Genomic DNA, 22,563 nt, shown 5'->3' on the forward strand with positions numbered 1-22,563 from the left:
TGATGATGGCGCACGATGTTATGCACCTCCAAAGTTTACCATTTGCAAGTAAGGCTCAGAGAGGCTGAAATTTCAAGAATTTTTTAAGCTGAACGAGGGCGCTGTGCACGCTCATATTTTACATGTGAGTTGTTGGTGCTAATATGTACCAAAATTTTTTTTTAGAGACAATTCTATTTTTTTTTGTATCACAACCCCCCTTATTCATGTACATAATAAGGGAGACTGGCTCTTAATAAGTTCTAATTCTGTAGGCTTACTTCTCCCTCCCGATCTGATACTAACTATATGCCATGGGGCAGGGGGAAGAGCTGGGAAGAAACGCCACGTAAACCTACATCAAGCTGATGTTACGATTATTTCGATTATAAATGCTGTCGGCTGCTAACAAGACCTAAACAAGACCGTTCAAAAAGTAGTCATAGCGCCATCTGCTGGTTTATAATTGACTTCTTTGCACTTTGCTTTCAATACTTCACAGTGTAATTGTACATCGTAAATCGTTGTTCAGTATACACTAATATCTATACCAATGTAATAGACGATGCTTAGCATCTGTCTATATGCCACGTAAGAGGCCATCTTGAATTTACCGTATCGAAGTGTACATTGAACTCTACGGTGGCCCAAAATCAACACAGATTGTGGCTATTTTTGGTCTTTCCTTACTCAGTGTAAACTTTTTGATCATCTTGATGCAAAAATAACCGTGTCACGATAGAGTTCTTTGAGCTAACTGATCTCAGCGATTGCATTTGGAGCTCATTGCAGCCCGAAGATTACGCCAGTACCAGCAGCGATAGCGACAGTGATTCCAACATGGGAGGCAATCAGAGTGTAGAAGTACCAGGGGGAGGAACGGAGGGGTACCACGTCCTCAGAGTGAGTCTAGCCTAGGGTCTAAAGTACTTCAGTTAACAATCATGAAAATGATATGATATCAGATATCTATATTTAATTATATCGCACAGGTAAAGTTTGATCAGATGTCCTGATCATGTCATCAATGTCCCAATGGATGATACATACTATATTCAATATTATATCCTTCATTAATATATTCTCGTTCGTTAATTGGTTAAACGAGTATCATGTGACCAAAAATAGTTTTGCTATTTTACAAAACAGTCAAAAAGCCGATTGATGAGGGAACGAGGTACTATTCAAAGTACTATTTCCCGGAAATAGTTTTACTATCTCCCTCTGAGCGCGATGACCTCATATCCGCGTGCAGCCGACCTAGTGGTCCGTGCAACTCGCCACATACGCGGGATCACAGCCGGTTCTGGGGTATTAATGTGTCGCAAGTCATGTTGTCTTACGTAGCACACAAGCAGCACAAAAGTGCAACTAAAATACGGCGGTTTCATGCCATAATCTGAGTTACACGTCCAGGATTAGTATCTTAATATTGACGGCAAAATACTGACAGAGAACATGGTTACTCGTTTCACGGAGATATATATGAAGTGTGAAATTGTGACAGCAGGCACATGTACAATGTACAGTACACTACTGTATGTGACCCCCAGATGACCTCCTATTCTTTACTGTAAGAAAGCTGTTTTTGATGGTCTTGATTTACACACAAATTGCTTTTGCGCTTTAACAAGTGTCGACTTGGTGGAACATAGATTGCACTATGTGATAGTTTATGAATCCAGTAGGGCCTATTGCCAGTACCAACGTAAGTCAACATCACTAGGGTTTTGGTTGTCAAAATTAATTTTTAGTGATTTTTTCCATTGAGCCCCACAGTAAAGCCATTTTTGGACCGTACATGTACATTCCACTTCCCTATGGACAAATAGCGCCACCTATAGTGTGTGATGTGAGCCTGCCTACCAAGGGGCCGCTTGTGGCCCGAGGGCATAAACAACCATTTAGTCATGAAAATATATATAAATGGACCCCGTTCATACATACCAGGACATTTTGTGATTCTTTGGTGCTTTTAGCATGTTTAGCTTTTACTTTTAGGGGCCATTTTATGAATGATTCCGCTATTTCACAAAGCGTGTTTGCCTGGCATGTTCCGGGAATTATAAACAAAATTAAACACATACTGGGGTAATTTTATCCCAAATTTGTAAAGGTACAGGGTGGTACCTTTAAGATAAAATCCTGCTTAGAGGTAGGCCTATCTCTCAGGTAAAATCCTGTTTAGGGGGTAAAATTTGTTGTTCACCACCATGGCCATGCTAAATTCCTGTTTAGGTGTGTATTTTGCTCAAAAATCTCTGGACGCATGTGTACACTGCGAAATTTGAGTGGCATGGCCCTGGGTGGCCGAGCAAATGAAATCTATGGGGCGCATGCCAAATTGCCAACCCACCCCAAAAGCTCCAAAAAAATAAATAAATAAACTGAGAGAAGAGGGGGCGAAAGGAAAAAAGGAGAGCAACAGGTGGGGAAGGGGTGGTACGTAACCAAGGCATTAGCCAGAGAGGTGTCCAGGTGTCATTTGGACACCCTGTTTTAAATTTGGACACCCTAAAATTCTGATTTTTATAATGGAGTGAATAGGAAGTGGACGCCCTGATTTTGTAGAATAAGGTATTTTTGACCATTTTGGACACCCTAAAGACACCCCTCTGGCTAATGCCTTGTACGTAACTATGGTTCGCCTTTGAAAAATATAGATTTTTTTTCTTCCAAGGATCTACATCTGCATCTATGACATCACTGCCATACATTTCCTTTGGCTTTGTTTAATACCTCTATAGAACATGAGAAATTGCAGGGCATATATGATAAAGTAAAAGTTATACATGTACTTATACATTGGACCAATGCAGAGATGGGTCTGCTTTGAAAAAGTGTCCATGCTGCATTTGCGGAAATATTGCACAGTTTTTGAATAAAACTATTTTTTAAACCTAAAAATCAGGCTTAGATCAGGGGGAGGTCATCACCCATTGTATAATGTATCACATAAATATTACAATGTTTTTCCAAAATAATTTTGACCATTATATATTTACACTAGCTTCAAAAATGGCAAATTTTGTGCATTCAATATACATATTTGAACATCATTATGTAGGCCTACCTGCAAGCCTGTTGATAAGTGGTTTTTTTAAAGTTTTTTTTTAGGTGAGATGATTTTCATGTTAAAAGGTTTTTGAGGAGTTTTAACTATTTTGTCCCTAGCTACTGATATCAATGTACCTCATTTTTGGAAAGATTTTATGTTTTCTTAAATTCAGAAAATCTTTACTTTTGCTATTAGTTGTAAATTCTGAGTGATTCAGTGTAAAGTGATGCGCGATCCTTGAAATTTACTGACGAAACGCAAATTTAATGAGTCTTGGACTTCTCAGCAACAATTGGTATCAGTGTGCCAATTAAGGGGGTACTACACCCTCGATAAATTTGTGTCTATTTTTGCATTTTCTCAAAAACTAATAACACAGTGGTAACAAAAGTTATGTATATTATAGGGGCAAGGAATCCAATTACTACACTGGAATTTCAGTGACCCAAGTCAAGCGGTTTGTCATTTATGGTAAGAAATAAGGTACCGCTAGGATGTACCTCGTTTCCTATCATAATATATACTGAACCGCTTGTCTTGAGTCACTGACATTTCAGTGTAGTAATTGGATTCCTTGCCCCAATAATATACATAACTTTTCTTACCACAGGGGTGTAGTACCCCCTTAAGAAAAAATATCAGGTCATCCGGTGGATGCCCAGGTCATGAAATCTGTTCATTCCCCAAATATTTTACTGTAATTAAAAGCACTTCAGGTTTAGGCTTTCACAGGGTATTTACATTTGTAACTATACCAAAAAGTAGAAATTCACAAAATCATTGAGGGTGTCCTTGTGAGCAAATTATACATTATTCCTTTAACAGCTGATTTTTTATTATTTGTGGGTGACAACTATAAACAAATTGTAAACAGGTATCACAAGGGTAAATTTTAAAAAGTACTGGCAACAAAATTATTCTTGGGGTCCAGAAGTGGTATTGTCAGGGTGCAGTCTCAAAAGCAGTTTTATTAACATGAAACTTGCAAGCAGGATAGAAAGCATCCATGGAATCTAAATGTGAACTTTTTCTCTATTTCACAGTCATTGGAAGAGTAAAAAGGTTGCTTCATTATCAAATGTATTAGCTTCCATTCACAGGTTCAAAAATTCTCAGTTACCGGTACTGAACATACATTTACTTGAGACCTGAAAATACATGTATGATAAATAAATGGTTAATATTTTCCAAATTTCATTGTACAAGAAACAAGGCTGTCAGAGTGATAATATGGAGTGAAACTGGTATTGAAACCAGTCAGCCAGTTGTGAATATGTTTTGGTTAATACTGGCAGACCTACTACTTTTTTTTTATCAGATCGCAAATATGATGATGAAACAGGAATTGTAATTCACAAACTCATGATTTGAAAAATTATACTTGCAGAAAAACTAAAATGCTATTAAGGTTGTACTGCAATTTAATACCAAACTTACTTGAAGTTGCATAACCTCAATGTCCTACTGTACTATGGACCTTGAATTGTCCTGCAGTTTGAAAAACCAAAATGTGTCAATATATTATTGCTGATTGGAATTTTTGTGTAAACTATAAAGCTAGAGGTTTGAACAGGGTAATATTGCAGTAGTTATCAAAGGTCAAGTAGGTTGGTTTACAATTATATTATATATTCCAAGCAAAAGTGGACATGACTCAAAAAAATGAAATTGCCAATATATATTTCTTTTAACTTTTATATTATTCCAAACAGATGTAAGGTTCAAGTTATAAACTTTTTTCGGCATTTTTCTAACATTTTGGTGGTTTTTTTAAAGTTTCTTTGGAGAGTGTATTTTAAGTGAAAAACTCCTGTTCAACTTAGATATTTTCCAAGTGGGCCTATTTTATTAAACATGGGCACTTTTCTTTTAAATTTGATACATTTTATATCTCTGAAATATGGTCTTCAAGAAACATCCAACACATTTTAAATAATCCCCACTAATTTTTTTTCTTTCATTGCGTTTTCATAGCACTAAATATGGCGTAGTACGAGTTACCGAAAAGATGCATTTTTTTATGTATTTTCAAAATGTTGGCAATGTAATTGATGCCACTTATTATTTTCCTTCTACTAGTAGTGCCTTGAGTAAAAATAAGAAATTAATATACAAAACACTATCCATCACATAATAATGACCCATTAAAAACTGTAGCACGAGTTACCAGTAGCACGAGTTACCGATGTAGCACGAGTTACATAGCCCACTTCCCCCTGTACCAGCAAAGGTAATGCAAAATCTACCACTTGGCAGCAATAGAGGATCTCCCAACTACATGAATATGCATTTATATGTGACCATGGTATTGGTAACTATTTTTTTTTTTTTTTTTTGTTTTCATAGCACTAAATATGTTGTAGCACGAGTTACCGAAAGATGCATTTTTTATATATTTTTAAAATGTTGGCAATTTAATTGATGCCACTTATTATTTTCCTTCTACTAGTAGTGCCTTGAGTAAAAATAAGAAATTAATATACAAAACACTATCCATCACATAATAATGACCCATTTAAAACTGTAGCACGAGTTACCAGTAGCACGAGTTACCGATGTAGCACGAGTTACCATAGCCCACTTCCCCCTGTACCAGCAAAGGTAATGCAAAATCTACCACTTGGCAGCAATAGAGGATCTCCCAACTACATGAATATGCATTTATATGTGACCATGATATTGGTAACAGCTTTCTAGCAGCAGTGTAGCCAGTGTGGGGGGGGGGGAAGGGGCAGCCTGCCCCATGACAAACTAGAATTATGCAGTTCGTAATTAAGGAAAAGAAACTGTTCAATGTCATTGACAGACTTCTTCAAAAATCTAAAATAACTGTGCTACCGTCTTCTGATTCTGATGAATCACTTGCAATTAAATTTGCTGATTTTTTCCGTGAGAAGATAGAAACCATTCGGATAACATTCATTATCAAACCTATCTGTGCTACATCAAATCCATGCTCGTCTGTACCAAAATTGAATTCTTTCGCACCCACTGATTGTGATGAGGTTAGAAAAGTCATCATGAAATCACCATCGAAATCATGTGAATTAGATCCTCTACCTACATCTCTAATTAAGGACAACATTGATATTTTTGTGCCATATATTACTGACATTGTCAACAAATCGCTTCTTACAGGAATTTTTCCACAAAGTCAAAAAACTGCTTATGTCCGTCCTCTTATTAAAAAACCTACTTTGGATAAAGAAATCTTCAAAACTACCGACCTATATCCAATCTCAAATTTCTTGGAAAGACAATTGAAAGAATTGTTTCTAACAGAATTTCAAACCATATCAATAAATTTTCCCTATCAGATCCCTATCAATCAGCTTATAAACACTACCATGGAACAGAAACTGCTCTTCTTCGAGTTAATAATGACATTCTCACATCACTTGACAATGGCCAAATCACAGCTTTGATTCTTCTCGATTTAAGTGCTGCATTTGACACTGTTGACCACAATATTCTTCTTTCCCGTCTTCACTATTATCTTGGCATTCAAGATCTTGCCCTGGACTGGTGTAAATCATACCTTACAAATAGGCAATATGTTCGCATTGGCAATGCTACTTCTCATTCTACCATTCTTGATTATTCTGTGCCTCAAGGCTCTGTACTTGGACCTCAGTGGTTTACCATTTACACCTACCCTGTACGGAATATCATTCTTCGCCATCAATTGAATTATCATGTTTATGCGGACGACACACAACTTTATTTTATCATTTGAATCTTCTCAACATAGTGCTAATTCTGCAATTGCTTCTCTTGAAATTTGTATTGATCAGTGAAATCCGTAATTGGATGAAATCAAACTTCTTGAAATTAAATGATGATAAAACAGAATTTCTTCTGTTTGGATCCCACCAACAGCTCTCTAAAATCAACATTGAAAATGTTTGCATCGGTGACTCTGCAATTGCCTTATCTTCCAAAGCACGCAATTTAGGTGCATTTTTTGACACTCACATGACCATGCAACCTCATATCTCTAATGTCATTCGTTGTTCAGCGCTTCAACTACGTAACATCAGCCGGATCCATAAATACCTAAGTCGCGATGCTACTGAACAAATTATTCACTCATTCATCTCTTCTCGTTTGGATAACAACAATGCACTTCTTTATGGATTACCAGCAAACCAACTCTATCGCCTTCAGAAAATTCAAAACACTGCCGTCAATTCTTACTTTCACCAGAAAATATTGCCATATCACGCCAATCCTAAAGGAACTGCATTGGCTTCCTGTCACACAAAGAATTGTTTTTAAACTTATGTTGATTGTATATAAATGTATTAATGATATTGCTCCGTTATATTTATCTGAACTCCTTTTACATTATGTTCCCACCCGCACGCTTCGATCTGGAAACATGCAACTTCTTCAAGAAAGAAAATCCAACCGCACATGGGGTGACAGATCATTTGCAACCGCAGCTCCACGTCTATGGAATGAACTGCCTATTTATATCAGAACTGCTAAAAATGTAACTGTGTTTAAAAAGTTGTTAAAAACTCATCTTATGTCAGAGACATTCTGTAATTCTTAAGTTATGTTTCTTAATTTAGTTCCAGTTTTCTTTGTCTTGTTAGTTTTTGTTTGTTTGTTTTGTTTTAGTGCCTTGAGCGCTCTTAATTGAGTGGATATGTGCCTTGTCGCTATTATTATTATTATTATTATTAAGGTGCCCATACACACACACACAAAAGTGTGTAAATAACAAAGGTTTGTAAATATAATAATAATATGCAATATGCAAATAAGCTCATTAATATTCATAAATATGCAAATAACATGACACAAAATTATACAGCACATCAGGCCACCATATCCAACCAAACCAAGTTTGAAGTTGATTGGTTATTGTGTTTATAATGCTGCAAAGTGGATTAATGAAAATGTAGGCAAAATTTGTAAATAAGCTCATTAATATTCATAAATATGCAAATAACATAACACAAAACTACACAGCACATCAAGCCACCATTATTCTATCACCATACCGGTACCAAGTTTGTAGTTATTGTGTTGGAGCTGTACAGTGGATTAATGAATTTGCTTCCGCCCGGACAGCCAAAGAAAGAAAGAAACAAACAAACAACCAGGCAACCACACATGTGTGAAAAAAAAAAATTAAAGAGAAAAGTGACGTCCTGTCGCAGGGAAAATTAAAGTAAAAATATGGAAGGCAAAGATAGAGATAAGATTCAAGGAGCCAGTTTCCACCCGATCATGTGCCAAAATAGTGTAAATTTATTTATACCAAATTTTTGCACACACCAATAAAGTCCTTTTTTAAGCTCAAAGACTTTACATTGTACAGTCTCTCTAAAAAACATGCTATTTAGCATATATCCCACGATCAATACCTGGTCAAAATGATGCAACCAAAATTTTTAGCCCTCCACCCCCCTAGGATCTAGCCTAAGAACCAACGCAATCAATTAATATGGGCCTCGTGGAAGAACAGAGGATACCTTAAAACATCCACTGAATGAGTAACCCAGGCAAAAAAAAAAAAAAAAAAAAAAAATAGATACTGGAAATCCTGAGATTAACTGCCACAGTGACATTGTTGATACTGAGATTTGTATAGTTCTGAGATTTGTATTGGAAATTGGTTTGTTGTTGAGTGTAATGAGGCTCATTTTCCAGCTTAGTGAAGTGATTGAAATCGGGCAAACTATAGAGTATTTGCACCAAGCAGGAAATGGTCTCAACCAAAAGATGACCAAACATTCTATAAACTCAGAAAGTAATTTTTAAAAAACTTACAGAGCAAATAACCATGAACATTACAAGTTTTGTGAGGGAATTTAGAGTCAAATAACATGGAAGTAAAAGTTTTATCAATTGTTGACTGTTCAATTTAACTGTTTAAATTTAAGCCCTAGAATAAAATATCCAAACAGGATCAAGCAAGGCGTATGTAAGGCTGGGATGTTTGTATGTAATGTGATTGTGTGTGGTACATTGTATGCTGGTACATACACTGAATAGTGTTATTTGTACATAGATGGGTTATTTGGGGGGTTATTGTACATAGATTGAGTTATTTGATCATTACACCAGTTGTTGAGGAATTGTTATCAAAAAAATTTGACATTTAGATGAACAATACCATTTTATATATGGCCGGACAAACTGTAGCACGAGTTACCGTAGCACGAGTTACCATGTTTTTTGCCAGTCAATGTAAAACTCTGAGGGGCACAACTTTTTAAGGTATACCAAAACAAACCTTATTATAGCAATTACTTATCATATAATCAATAAGGCTTTAGTGTTTTTTGTTTTAGCACACCATCAAAATAAAAATGAGTGATTTTTAAGCATGTCCTCTGCTCAGTAGCACGAAGTTACCGATTTTACAGCTGTCCCATACATACAAAAGTTGATATCCTGAATTAGCAATACTATGAGGATCTAGCCTTGAATGTTGGGTATTAAAATACAAAAAATATAGATTCCAATCAAATCAATTTAAAAGCTGGAGCACAAAGTATGTAAAAGGACGCCATAAAGTGTAGCACGAGTTACCGTGGAATTGCCCATTATATTGAATATATATATTTGAATCAGGGACAGTGGATTCTATTTAACAGTCACTCATTGAACCTTTTGTGATCTAAACTTGCAAAGAAAGGATATTTAAAAAAAGAACTTCATTATTTATATTGTCTAAATATAAATTGCACAGTATATCTACTTAGGCCTAAAATAAATTGTTTAATTGGCGTAACCTGACCTACCCTAAAATTAGGCCAGACCCTAGACTTTTTTCTTTTATTTTTGCAAAATAATTAATTAGTTAAAAAAAAGGAAATAAAAAATTTGATTTTACAAAAGGTTCCTAGGCCTTTGTCAAATGCAATTTACAGAGCTCTTTAATTTTGCATTGGTAACTTTTTATCACAGAGAATGTCCTTGAATATACTTTACAATTTTTTTTAAAATCCCTACCTACTGTACCTACCCTAATTTCTTTCTAATGTTACACCAATCAAATAATTTTTTGTAGGCCTTAGTGGGATTTGCAGTTGGGCAAAAGTGTAATATGAGCTATCTGCAAAAGATGTAGATTTGTAACTGAGTCTTTTTATATAAATCAAGTTGTCGAATATTTTGTCACATCCATATATTAATCTGGAAAATCTTAATTTTTTCCCATTATAACAGGTGCAAGAGAATTCTCCAGGGCATAAAGCAGGACTGGAAGCTTTCTTTGACTTTATCATAGCAATTGGAAACTCAAGATTGGTGAGAATTAGTTGAATATTTAAATGATTAGGCTTGTTCAGACGATCGCTTGTAAAGTTGCTTGTAACTACATTCGAATGTACACTTGCATGCAGTACCCGTCTAAACGCACTCACATGTAGCTACATGCAAGTTACAAGTGACGATTTTACATGCAAGATACATGTATCTTACATGTAGCGAGCTACATTCGAATGTAAGGCCAGTGTGAACAAGACTTGCATGTAAACTCGCATGTAAGCATGACCTTGATGACCCAATCCTATTCTGATTGTGCATCATGGCATAATTTACCAGTGAAGGTCACTCTTACTTTTGAGTTGGCTTACAAGTAAGTCCTGTGTGGACACACACTCGCTTGTAGCATAATTTAATTGCTGGCTCGCTTGTACATGTAAGTTACATTCAAAAGTAGGCTACCGTCTAAACACACCTATTGTAAAGTATACTAATGTAATTACATCAGAGGTCACGATTTGTTAATCTTAAGTTATCATCCAATGTTTGGTTCTGATATTTGAGTTTATGTGCCCTACTTTTAAATATAACTTGAAAATAATTAATCCACATGTAATGAGTTTGTCAAATAAAAGGCTGATTTAGTTGTGCATGGTTGGTGGTTATCAGTAAAACCTGTTTCTAAAAGCATCCTTCAAATCATAATCCCGAGAAGTTTTTATTAAGTGTGTGACTGGCGTGCTATTTAAAGAAAATTAAGTAAGCACAAGTTGTGACTTTATTCATGTGCACACACATTTAAACAAACTGAATGATTTTCACATACTTGCAAGTTGTACAAAGTATTGCCACTTCTTAGAAGCTTAAAATTGGTCATCTAGCTGTAATACATTAATTATGTTTTGATTGTTTATTTCACAGGACAAAGATGATGAAACATTGAAGAGATTATTAAAAGAAAACGAAGGGCGTCCAATACGGATGTTAGTGTACAGCAGCAAATCTCTCAAAGTTCGTGAGCTGACGTTAACACCTAACAACCAGTGGGGAGGTCAGGGGCTACTGGGGGTTAGCATTAGATTCTGTTCATTTGAAGGAGCCAACGAGAATGTCTGGCATGTATTGGTAAGTTTGAACGTATTGTAATTTATCAATTTTGAATTCATGTGAACAGGGATATACATGGTGGGTTTGGGTCAAATACTTTGAAATATGAATGAGGCCTGCAGATTATTTCAATTTTAGCCGTATTACTCATTGATTTACACAGTGTATTTCATCCAGTCACATTTTATCATTTGCAAACTAAACTGAGCTCAAAAAGAAACTTATAATTTTTCACAAGGTCATATCTTGAAATCCTGTCCATCAAATTGAACCAAAATTACACACAGATTTATTTCAATACTCTACTCTTAACACATGTCAGTAACCAAGCAGTTATCCAACTGACACAACAGCAAAATGCACTGACATGGGACAGCTTCCTGGACCACATTCACAGCCCAGCCCTGTTTCATGAAAAAAGTGTATGAAAAGCAGAAAGCAGCACCGCTTTTATCATCTGTGCAAGGATCTTGTGTGCATTCTCACAGATTTTTTGTCCTGGGTGCCAAATGTTGGGCTGTGAAAGTAAAGGAAGTCCAGGAAGCTGTCCCATGACAGTGCATTTTGCTGTTGTGTCAGTTGGACAACTGCTTGGTTACTGACATGTGTTTTGAGTAGAGTATTAAGGTAATCCTGTGTGTAATTTTGGTTCATTTTGATTGACAGTATTTTAAGATATGACCTTGTGATTCACAAGTTGTAAAAAATTATAAGTTTCTTTTTGAGCTGGCCATGCGTTTTGAGTTGGGCCAGTAAATAGGTGGAGATGTTACATGCGCGCGACATTTTGGGGTTCATCTTTTTAATTTTCTCAGTTAATATGCAGCCTATGTAGTTAAATTTGGTGTCAAATTAAAGCTTGTGATGAGACCAATACAGTAAACCTTTAAAAGTTGTAAAAGTTATTAACATTTGAATAATTTGCATCTAATTAGCATAATGTGAGGGGTGGAGGAGGATCAGGAGGAGGAGGATCAGGAGGAGCAAATTTAATAAAAGTGACCCCCAGGGGTCATATGATGCAAGAGGTCCATTTCTTTTTTCACATTTTTACAATTCACTTTAAACTGCATACTATAACACCATACAATCATATTCCAGGTAATTTAATTTGCTTTGAGAAGCAATTTTGCATATTTTATTTTCCGTTCGGGTTACACATTGAAATCAATGGGAAAATATGCCTTGAAAGAGGCTGGCGCAAAATCATTTTAATTTTATTGAACCCTATGATGTTATATATGTATTTAAAGCTCTGACTGAGAGGAATTCAAATATGATACTTTTAAATATGTGGGGTGAAGCTAACTTTTTTTTTTTACTTTGTCAAATTTTACATTTTTTCCCTAAAATATTTGGTATTTTCAGTTTCATAACTCCTTAGTGTTACACTCTATGTCGTTTTAAAGTGCATTTTTGGATTCCTTGGTTCATTTGCAGCCAGAAAATGTATACTTTTATATATGTTGGGTATAATATGTGAAAGATATTCATATCTAAACGAAAAACATGCAATTTTCATCTTGCGAAAACATGTAACGCATTACCGGCCCAACTCAAAACGCATGGCCAGCTCAGTTTACATTGTGTGCATCTTTCTAGATGTTTTAAGTGCCAGATGAAATAGTAGTTTCGGAAGTGTTTAGTAAAGCATAGACAAGGCCACATAAAATTAAAAGATATTTCGATTAGGTACAAGTATGGTCAAGATAATCTGGATGAAATTTTTTGATCCTTTAATTAATTACTTTGAGGAGTGTACATTGAACCCATGACTGATCCTATGTTATAATCCTTTTCAGGCTTTCTCAGTTTCTAGTTCTCGGAACTAATTTTGAACGTTTTTATTTTACAGGATGTGCAACCCAATTCCCCAGCTTCAGCAGCAAACTTCAGATCAAACACAGACTACATCATAGGTGCTGATTCAGTTCTTCATGAGGTTTGTATCACATTCATTTAAATATGGTGGCCCTAAATGTTAAGGGTGCATGCCACCTTAGGCTAATGCAATGAAATGATTAGTTTCCCATCACATTTTTTTTTCAGTGAAATATGAGGTCATGATTTCATTATTCATTATTTTGAAAAATTTCATTATTGTCAATAATGTCTAAACTTTCATTTATATGGCTATTACCTATATTGTTGATGAAACACCATCTCAAAACAGGTATTAATGCTCAGATCATCATTACAGACATTTTGCAACAGATTGAGAAAAGATTTGAATTCGTTTTTATTAAAATGAAAAGAAATTTGCAATTTTTGTAATCACTAGAAACATGATGAGGTAATCTTTAAATTTCCATTATTTACTACAGAGTGTCCCAGAATGATTTATACCGTACTTGAACAAAATATCAAAAATATATAGTCAACAGTGTGTCTAATCTTAATAAGTGCAATACAATGCCACACATGTCTCCTACTAATTCTGTGACTTGCATGGAAATAGCTCGTTTTGGCGTGACATTGCTATTAGTATTACTGAAAATGGACGAAAACTGCATGTGTGTAATTTACAGTGCAAAGGCATCGTAACACATGGATCCTTTATCACCATTGCCCAGCCGCACTGGGCAATTGGAGAAATCCTGCATTCTTTTATAGGAAATACACCAAATTTGGCACAGATGTAGAGCTTACTTTATTGTAATTTTATAGAGTTGTATTTGTATTATCTTGTAAAGCGCCTTGTGGTTGCGTGCAATATAAGGCGCCTAATAAATTGTATGTATTATTATTATTAGCTTACAATGCTAAATAATTCTTAATATAAGGCTAATGAAAGTTGACTCCCAGTTTCCCGTTACCCGACTCCGGTCAGAAAAAAATGCCGATCAAATATTTCATTATTTTCCATTATTTCATTATTTCACATTTTTCAAGTTTTTAAGAAAAAAGGATAGTTTTAATGTCATCTTTCACGTCCGACACGTATTTTAAGCACTTTTACGCCGACCCTGACCGGCCCGAATAGTCTTTGTAAACGCTGGGTTAAACTACGTGGTAAAATGGCAATATCGAGGCGCATTTACTGGAGACTAAAAATTCCCTGCATCTAAGTTTCTCCTACCACTAAATGGATAGACCGAACACAAAGAGAGGCAGCCAAGTTTGCGGGAACCAGCGTATGAACAAATATGAAAGCATTTCTACCGTGCACTATGTAGCTGGCGCTATATATAGACAACATCAAAATAAATAAAATAAATAAAGTTTGAAGTCAAATTTATTCTGCTTTTCTTACAAATATATGTATTTAATAAAATAAACTTATAAATAAAATGATTTATTTGTCAATTTCTTGCATGGTTGTTTTATTATTAACACGTGTACCCTGTGATGATTTTTACCAGCAACCTCCATGCGAACGTTCGAACTTTCATTTGTTGTGCAACCTAAATTGGAAAACAATACAATTTCCATGTATAAAAGTTTACTTTCAAAGATCTGCTTTAGGACCTGTGTCAAGTATTAAAGTTTTGACAGAACAGCTACAATATTTTATTGTGCAACCTAAATGATCAAAAACAGTTTGTGCAAGTAGACAAACTAATTTCCGTATAAATATTGCTTCCAAAGATGTGCTAGTGGAGAGTAAGTTTGGTTTGTAAAAAGTAGTGTGCAATAGAACACACAGACACAGTGTATTTATATGGAAAAGTGGTTCTCCAAAGACTATCATGGACTTCTGGTGCTTTCATATGTTGCACAACCTATAGGTTACAAAGAAGATTCCAAAGAAGATGTGCTTAATTAAAACTTGTTTTGAAGACTAAGTTGGTAAAATATTTGAGTGAAGCATGGTCATTACTATACTTTATTATTTTATTTGGGCCTCAAAACATAGCATTCCGTAATTAACTTTGCACCGATAATGAAAGTTTGAAAATAATGAATAATGAATAATGAAACAGTCACCTACCCAGTCATGAAAAACTATGTAACGGGAAACTGGGGGTCAACTTTCATTAGCCTAAGATTAAGTGAAACATTTCAATATGACATCAGATATTTAGGTTGAAAAACATACTTTTTATGTGATTTTTACCACAATTTTTACCCAAAAATGTCATTATTACAGAGGATATAACTTCCTCAAGGATCCTCCGCAGTAAATTTTAATCTTCTTCATTACGTAGCCGTGGGCTTGCCCATATACTGTGGACATAAATGCATGATGTGACACTAAAGACGAACTTCTCTACACTTTTATGAAAAATCCATCTCTGTCGGCATTTCAAATGATGAAACTCACACACCGCAATAATTGTCTTCAAAACTGCCACCAAAGAAAGAATAGTTTAAGGTCACTCAAGCGTAGCAAATCCTTTATTCCATACAAGGATTGCTTTGTAACATCATAAATAAACGATAGATATCGACTATTTAATAGAATAGGACACAGAAAATATACTGCATAACATTTTTCAAATAACTTTGTGCTGAACGGTTAGTAATTTTACAGATTTTCAACATAGGTTGCTTTGTCAAAACTTGGAATTCACCATTTTTACGCAATCCTCTCTAACTTCTACTAGAAACGTCCAATTTTTGAAATCTAAAAAATCTGAGAAAGCTAAATATATGTAGCACTTAAAATGCAAAACAATATGACCAATAGAACTGTTGTTCATACCTAAAAAAAATCCATCTTTTCCGGTATAAATCATTCTGGGACACCCTGTACATCATCTACCCCTACAACTAAGACAAACTGCTGATTATGATCAGCAGGGGATGTCAGACATTTTGAGAGTTTCAATTTTCATTATTCACATCTCAATTTTCAGATAATTGACTTTTATATGAAAATAATGAAAGTTTTGGTCAAATTGAAAAGGTTATGCGGGCGGGTGACGGTAAACTAATCATTTCATTTCATTAGCCTTATCTATGGGCATTTGTTTAAAACAAATCTTGGTTAAATCCAAATAATTTGGCTATTATTAATTAATTGCTTGTTTTCATCACAATGTGGTGCAATTTTGTACAGTTAGCAACATTTCTCTCAAGGCAGTGATTAACTGTTTCAACTGGAATACTATTCAACCAGCAAACATCATTAAAAACACAACAAGACTAATTGAATTACCACAACACAGATATTAGCCCTAAAATAAACCCGGCGAGATATTGCAAACTTTTATTTCCCAGAATCCATCATTCTAATACAAAATGACACTCTTGTTTTGATTTCAGTCGGAAGATTTATTTTCGTTAATCGAATCCCATGAAGGGAGGCCGTTGAAGTTATATATGTATAATGTGGAAACAGATGGGTGCAGGGAGGTAACAATCACACCAAGTAGAACGTGGGGAGGAGAAGGCAGGTAAGTCAGGATACGATAAAACTATAGTCTGTCCCATCTGAAGTAGAGAGTAACGCCATGTTGGATTTTGAAGTGGTAGATTCGAATCGTGGGCACTAACCTAATCCTTCGGGTATATATACACATGCGTAGGAGGGGGATTTGTCCATATGTTGGCGGCAAAATCCAACATGGCGTTACTCTCAACTTGAGATGAGATACACTATAGTATTGTTTTTCGTCTCATTATAATTGCTTAGGTAGGTCAAGAGATACTTACAAAAAACAGTAAATAGACCAAAATCAAAGTTTTATATCTCATTAATTAGAAAGAATTGAGTTCTGTAGGTTGGTGGATTTGAAGAGCTCCAAAAGGTATTGCTATACACCAATTTTATCAAAAATTTAAAAAATCGCAAATAGAACAGTATGTGATGCAACGATTTGTCATAAATGTATTTTTATTTTCTTATAAAAGTGTTCGTCTATATACAAGAATTCACTTCTTTATTTTAATCTTCTTTCTGCATCAGTTTTCTTTTTAAACATCTGACAAGTAAATATTGTTATGAAATTTCAATTTTTTTCAGCCTTGGATGTGGAATAGGTTATGGTTATTTGCATAGAATTCCGACGAGATCATTCCCTGAGGGTCGTAGATTAACCTTTTCAGAACATCTCAACAAACCTCCATCAGAGAGTGACTTGACTCAAATTGTATCAACGACGGGCCCCATACCAGATGGTTTTTCAGAAGTAAGTCTTATTGGGAACAATTGAGAGGGGGAGAGAGAGCAGGCTTCCCGTTAGTGTGCGTCATTGCGTCCAGACGCGTATTTTACAAATTTGGACGCAAGTTCACATGGCTAATCAAGTATTTTGCGTCCATATCACATGCATGTGGACGCAGACAAAACTTCGAAATTTAATCATTAATTGATGATAAAAATAAGACATTTTATTTTTTTATATTTTTAAGATAATAAAAGCCCCAAAATTTTGACCCACCTGCTTAAGAATTGTAGTAAATTCTGCAATATTTGTAAATGCAACGTCAGGAAATCGTGCACTTTTGCAAGCTTTCCGTCACGATCGCTGTTTGATGGGAAAGTCCCCATTGATGCTTTGTTTACAAAGCTTGCTGGACTGATGACGTGCGGCTACCGTGCAGTTGCTGTTTATTTAATTATTTATCACAAGCTGACAATATTCAGTTTTTAATGTTTTAAGTTTATTTTCTCGTAAATAATCTACGTTTCCTTTATTAGCATTATTGTTACGATGAATAAAAGCAATTTTAAAGACAAAATCCAAATGATAACCTTTTTTTGTATTATTTGTGGCAGCACGTGTTTTAGCTTTTATAGCATCAACAACACGTTTAAAATTAAAGAAACCCGGAAGTAAAAGTACAAAAATTTACTGTTTTTGCAGCTGTTTCTGACCACGTTTCCAACCAAAACTGACACAGAAATGAGGAATATCACGGCGAAAATGCACTTTTATTTTATTTTAACAATCAACATTTGATGAAGTGTAGACCGGTACGGGTGCGTGTGTTAGCAACAAGGGCTGCCGTTCTGATCATGAAATTCGCATAGCGTTTCCGGTATGATTGATCGTGAATTTCAGATGGACGCACAAATATATGTCTGGACACAAGTTTTTTCAACCTTGTCAGCAAACTTGCGTCACACATGACGCACATTTTTAAATCCTTAACGGGAACCCTGAGAGAGAGTGTGATTTCTTATGCCTACGTCTATGTAACTTCTATGTGAGCACAAATTACATAAAATAAAGATCACTATAATGAGACTAGTTATCAATAATGGACTTAACTGGCAAGAAGTTATCATATGATTAATAAGTACTTGTATGTAAGCACAAATTACATAAAATATGTAAGCACAAATTACATAAAATATATGAGCACAAATTACATAAAATATGTGAGCACAAATTACATAAAATAAAGATCATACTGAGACTATTTATCAATAATGGACTTAACTGGCAAGAAGTTATCGTAGGATTAAGAAGTTGCAATCGCACAGATAACCGAGTCTTTGCAATTTTTCATAATGATCAATAACATTGGGCCAGACAATAGTTAATAGGTTTTTAAGCTTCTATGTGAAATCACAAATAGATAACAAATCAAAGCTGGCCTGTATAAAAAAATTGCAATCTCTTACATTTTGGAAATAACATACATTGAGGGGTCAGTGACACAAAGACATAACTCCATTTTGAGAAAAATGAGTTTAAAGATAATGGTCCACATTGACTTATGTAGTTAAGTCTATGTTTTATTGGCCATTGATTTCAATTGGGTGCAAAATGGAGTTACTTCTATGTGTTTATTGGAAAGTGCTCGTTTCTGAAAAGTTTGATAACAAAATCTCATTTTCATAAAAAGTGGAGTTGCGTCTTTGTGTCACTGATCCCTCGACAGGTTAGTTTATTAAACAGTGCATTCAGGATCTGAAGTTAAAAAAAGAAGCCTCAATGTTGTATTCATATTGACTAATGTATATTGTTTAGCTGTCTCAAGTATTTTCTGTAATTTATCAGCTATGATTCTTCTTACGTTGTACAGTGTGTACTTATTGCTCTATTAATACTTGCATTGTTCAGGTATCCCTTGCATCAACACCAAATGCAACCGGTCTGGAGGATGGTTTAGCTGGCGTCAGTATAAGCACATCAGCTGGCGGAGCTCCCCCACCAGGTGCACCTAGTGTGAGTCCGATGCAGGCAGGACTGCCCACAATGCCTGTAGCTTCACCCAGCACACAAGAAAGCACCCCAGATTTAAATCAAACTGCTCCAGCGGCTTTGTCAGGCCCAGGTTAGTATACACATTTTAAAACTTATGTAAGGTTTCGTAGGATACCAACATTATCCAGCTACTGTGCACCAACGTGAATACTGACTATTACCAATTTGAGAGTTGTCATTAGTTCTTCAAAGTTAGAGCTGTTGTCTTGTGTCAATGACTATATGAGACACATGACCTAACCTTATGATGATTACATTCACAAGTTTCTTTAATCCTTGCATTAATAAGATATAAAACAGGTGGAATGTTGCTACACTGTCTTGCAGAGAAGAACGGTACTTGTTTACATTTTTGTTTTCAAGTAGGGTTCCGATTCACTAATTCAATTGTCTGACAATCATAACAACATACCGATCATCTGATTGCCAGATTGCGCATCAAAGAAGTGAATGGTGCAGAGCGGTGCTCATCAAAGCCTGGCGTATGTTGCTGATTAACAGGGCAAGCGTGTCAATTGGAGCAAGAGAGTGCCGTATGCCGTACTTCTCTGGAAGCTAATGTAGATGTTGATTCCATGTGACAATTCATCATTGGGCAGGAAAAACCCTATGTGCTTGTGGCCCCTGAACATGTTTAAAACAAAAGTGCCAACAGGTTACATAGGAGGTTTTGCTTCAAACATGTTCAGCGGCCAATGACACATAGGTTTTTTCAGCCCAGTGACAAATTTTGTTCTACTACAACTAACAAGCTTTTAATTTCATTCTGAACACTAAACAGTATCAGATGTGTTGCCTCCAGTCAGTCTGGCCAATATTCCTGGTCTTCCTCCACTCAACATATCGTTACCACCACCATCATCTTTGAACCCTGCACTTGCTGGCAGTACGACGCTGCCACCTCCATCCAACTACACTCTGCCCGCTCCATCTAGCACTATCCCAGGTGGCATCACGATACCAGGACCAGCACCCTTGCCAAGTCTACCAACTGGATTAACCACAACGCAGCAACAAGATACTACTGGATCATCGTAAACTTTGGGATATGAACTCAAATTAATTGTCAATGTGTAATACGGAGAGAAATGTGGGTGTATACTTTTTGAAAGAGAGGTGGGACTTAGTAGTAAACAATCCTGTATATTCCCTATTCTCAGACATTAAGGATACTCTCACAAATGTCACTCTTGAGACTAAGTCAAGACTATTATTTGAATATCAATTATAGATGATATGACAAAGTACATCATAACATGCTTGCAGGTGGCGTTATTTTGACAATGGTGTAATTAGTATGTGCTTACTATACGTAGACCAACTCAGGAATGCAGCGTAATTTAAAATGGACAAGGCTAATGCCAAAATGGTATTTAGCTCATATATACACTGCAGCTGTTAAGATAAGTCACATCATCTATATTCAATGCTGAATTTGAGAGCCTTGTATCGGCTCACTTTACGCATGCTCATTTCTTGTAAATTGCACTTTATTAACAGCACATTATGCATTGTTTATGTAAGTGGTATTATTGCAGTATTAGGCCATCTTAATTTTATAGTTTGTCTCAAAGCCCCCGCTTGAATTCGTAAAATCATCTGCTTTTTGCACGTTATTCCCACTGGATTGAGTAAAGTTCAGTTTTTTCCAGTTTTATTTTCCAAATCCACCACACAAAAATATCACGTCTGACATCGTCAGACGTCAAAAATAGCCAAAATCATTAATATCAATAAAATTCTTCATCTTGACCACAGTGAAACAGCCTTGCCAGATGAGAAAGTGGTCAATTCTTGTCAAAAAGCTCGTCCCGCAGAAAAAAATTTAAGTAAAAAAGAAAAAAACCTAAAAAATTCCGCATTAGGTTGTCAACTTGGGAAGGGCTTTGAGACGAACTATTAAGATGGCCTTAGGTGATCACAGTTTTATACAGTGACTTGTGAATCACATGCAATGGCATTAGCTGGAAACAATGCATAATCATACTGTGTCAGGTACTGTGTCTAGACTCACAGCCTGGACACTTGTGGGATAATTCTGTAACTAATACATTCTGTTTTGTTTGGCCTAAAATTGGATAACAGTTGGATTACTGTCCCCATCAGAGACCTTTTGCACCTATTTCCATGATTGCGAAAAAACAAATGCACCTTCAGCAAATGAGATGGCCAGTTATCAGGACCCCCACTGTCATATTACACAATTCAGTCCAACCTCTTTTATCCAGTTATGATGGGTCCAAGCACTTGTCACATAAGAGAAAAATTGGGATAAGTGACTTGCGGATGTTTAGTTCTTCATTGAATGTGCAAAGTGCAAAAGATTACTCAATATGGACTAATTTATATCACAGAAACTGAGATGGCATTTGACTACTGCTATACACAAAATAGAAATGAAAATAAGCATCAAAGTATTTAAAAATATATTTTCCTATAACATAATAAAGATCACCATGCCAGCTAAAAAGAGATCCCTATAAATGAGGATTCAGATAAAGGAGGTTGGACTGTATATTTACTACAATGGCCAGAAAGTGCAAAGAACGCGGATAAACATAAAAAAAAAATGTTGACATTTATACAGCGCCTTTCATGTGTATCAAAGCGCTTTACATTAATTCCACTGTCGTTAGAATATGTCAGCTGCCATACAATACCCAAAGCATTCTCAAACCTTTGGGTGGTACTGAATGGACAGTCTTGCCCAATTGCACAACACGATGGCACTGCTGGGACTTGGAACTCACAACCCTCTGATTGCAAGGTAGAGCCTGTACCGCTGCGCCACCGTGCCCCCAAGACTAAATTGTCTTTAATTATTCCAGTTGAAATGCCAGACCCACTGGTTGGAAACCCTTGCTCTAAATTCTTCTAAGATTAAATTCATCCCCAGCAGCTTAGAAATCGGAATAAAGGAGACAGAATAAGCGAGGTTGGGCCGTTTTCATTTTTTGTTTGTCAATTATTCATAATTATATGTGACAAATAACTGGATACTTAACAGTCCAAAATTATGAATATAACTTGAGAAGTTATTTTGTATTATAAAATATGGAGAACAAATTATTTAAAATATAGTATTATTAT

The 22,563-nt window shown here is 35.6% G+C and overlaps 1 protein-coding gene across 1 annotated transcript; it reads left to right on the top strand.

The window, feature by feature from the left end:
- The first annotated feature begins 561 nt into the window (after nt 1-561).
- Nucleotides 562-21,524, top strand: LOC140155280 (Golgi reassembly-stacking protein 2-like). Its single transcript, XM_072178049.1, has 8 exons — nt 562-882; nt 10,226-10,306; nt 11,186-11,389; nt 13,227-13,313; nt 16,580-16,710; nt 17,280-17,445; nt 19,330-19,543; nt 20,255-21,524. Exons 1-8 carry the CDS (start codon nt 820-822, stop codon nt 20,509-20,511), a joined length of 1,203 nt encoding a protein of 400 aa, XP_072034150.1. The 5' UTR covers nt 562-819; the 3' UTR covers nt 20,512-21,524.
- The last annotated feature ends 1,039 nt before the right edge of the window (nt 21,525-22,563 follow it).

The sequence above is a fragment of the Amphiura filiformis genome, chromosome 6, assembly GCF_039555335.1.
Source record: "Amphiura filiformis chromosome 6, Afil_fr2py, whole genome shotgun sequence".
NCBI classification, from domain to species: domain Eukaryota; kingdom Metazoa; phylum Echinodermata; class Ophiuroidea; order Amphilepidida; family Amphiuridae; genus Amphiura; species Amphiura filiformis.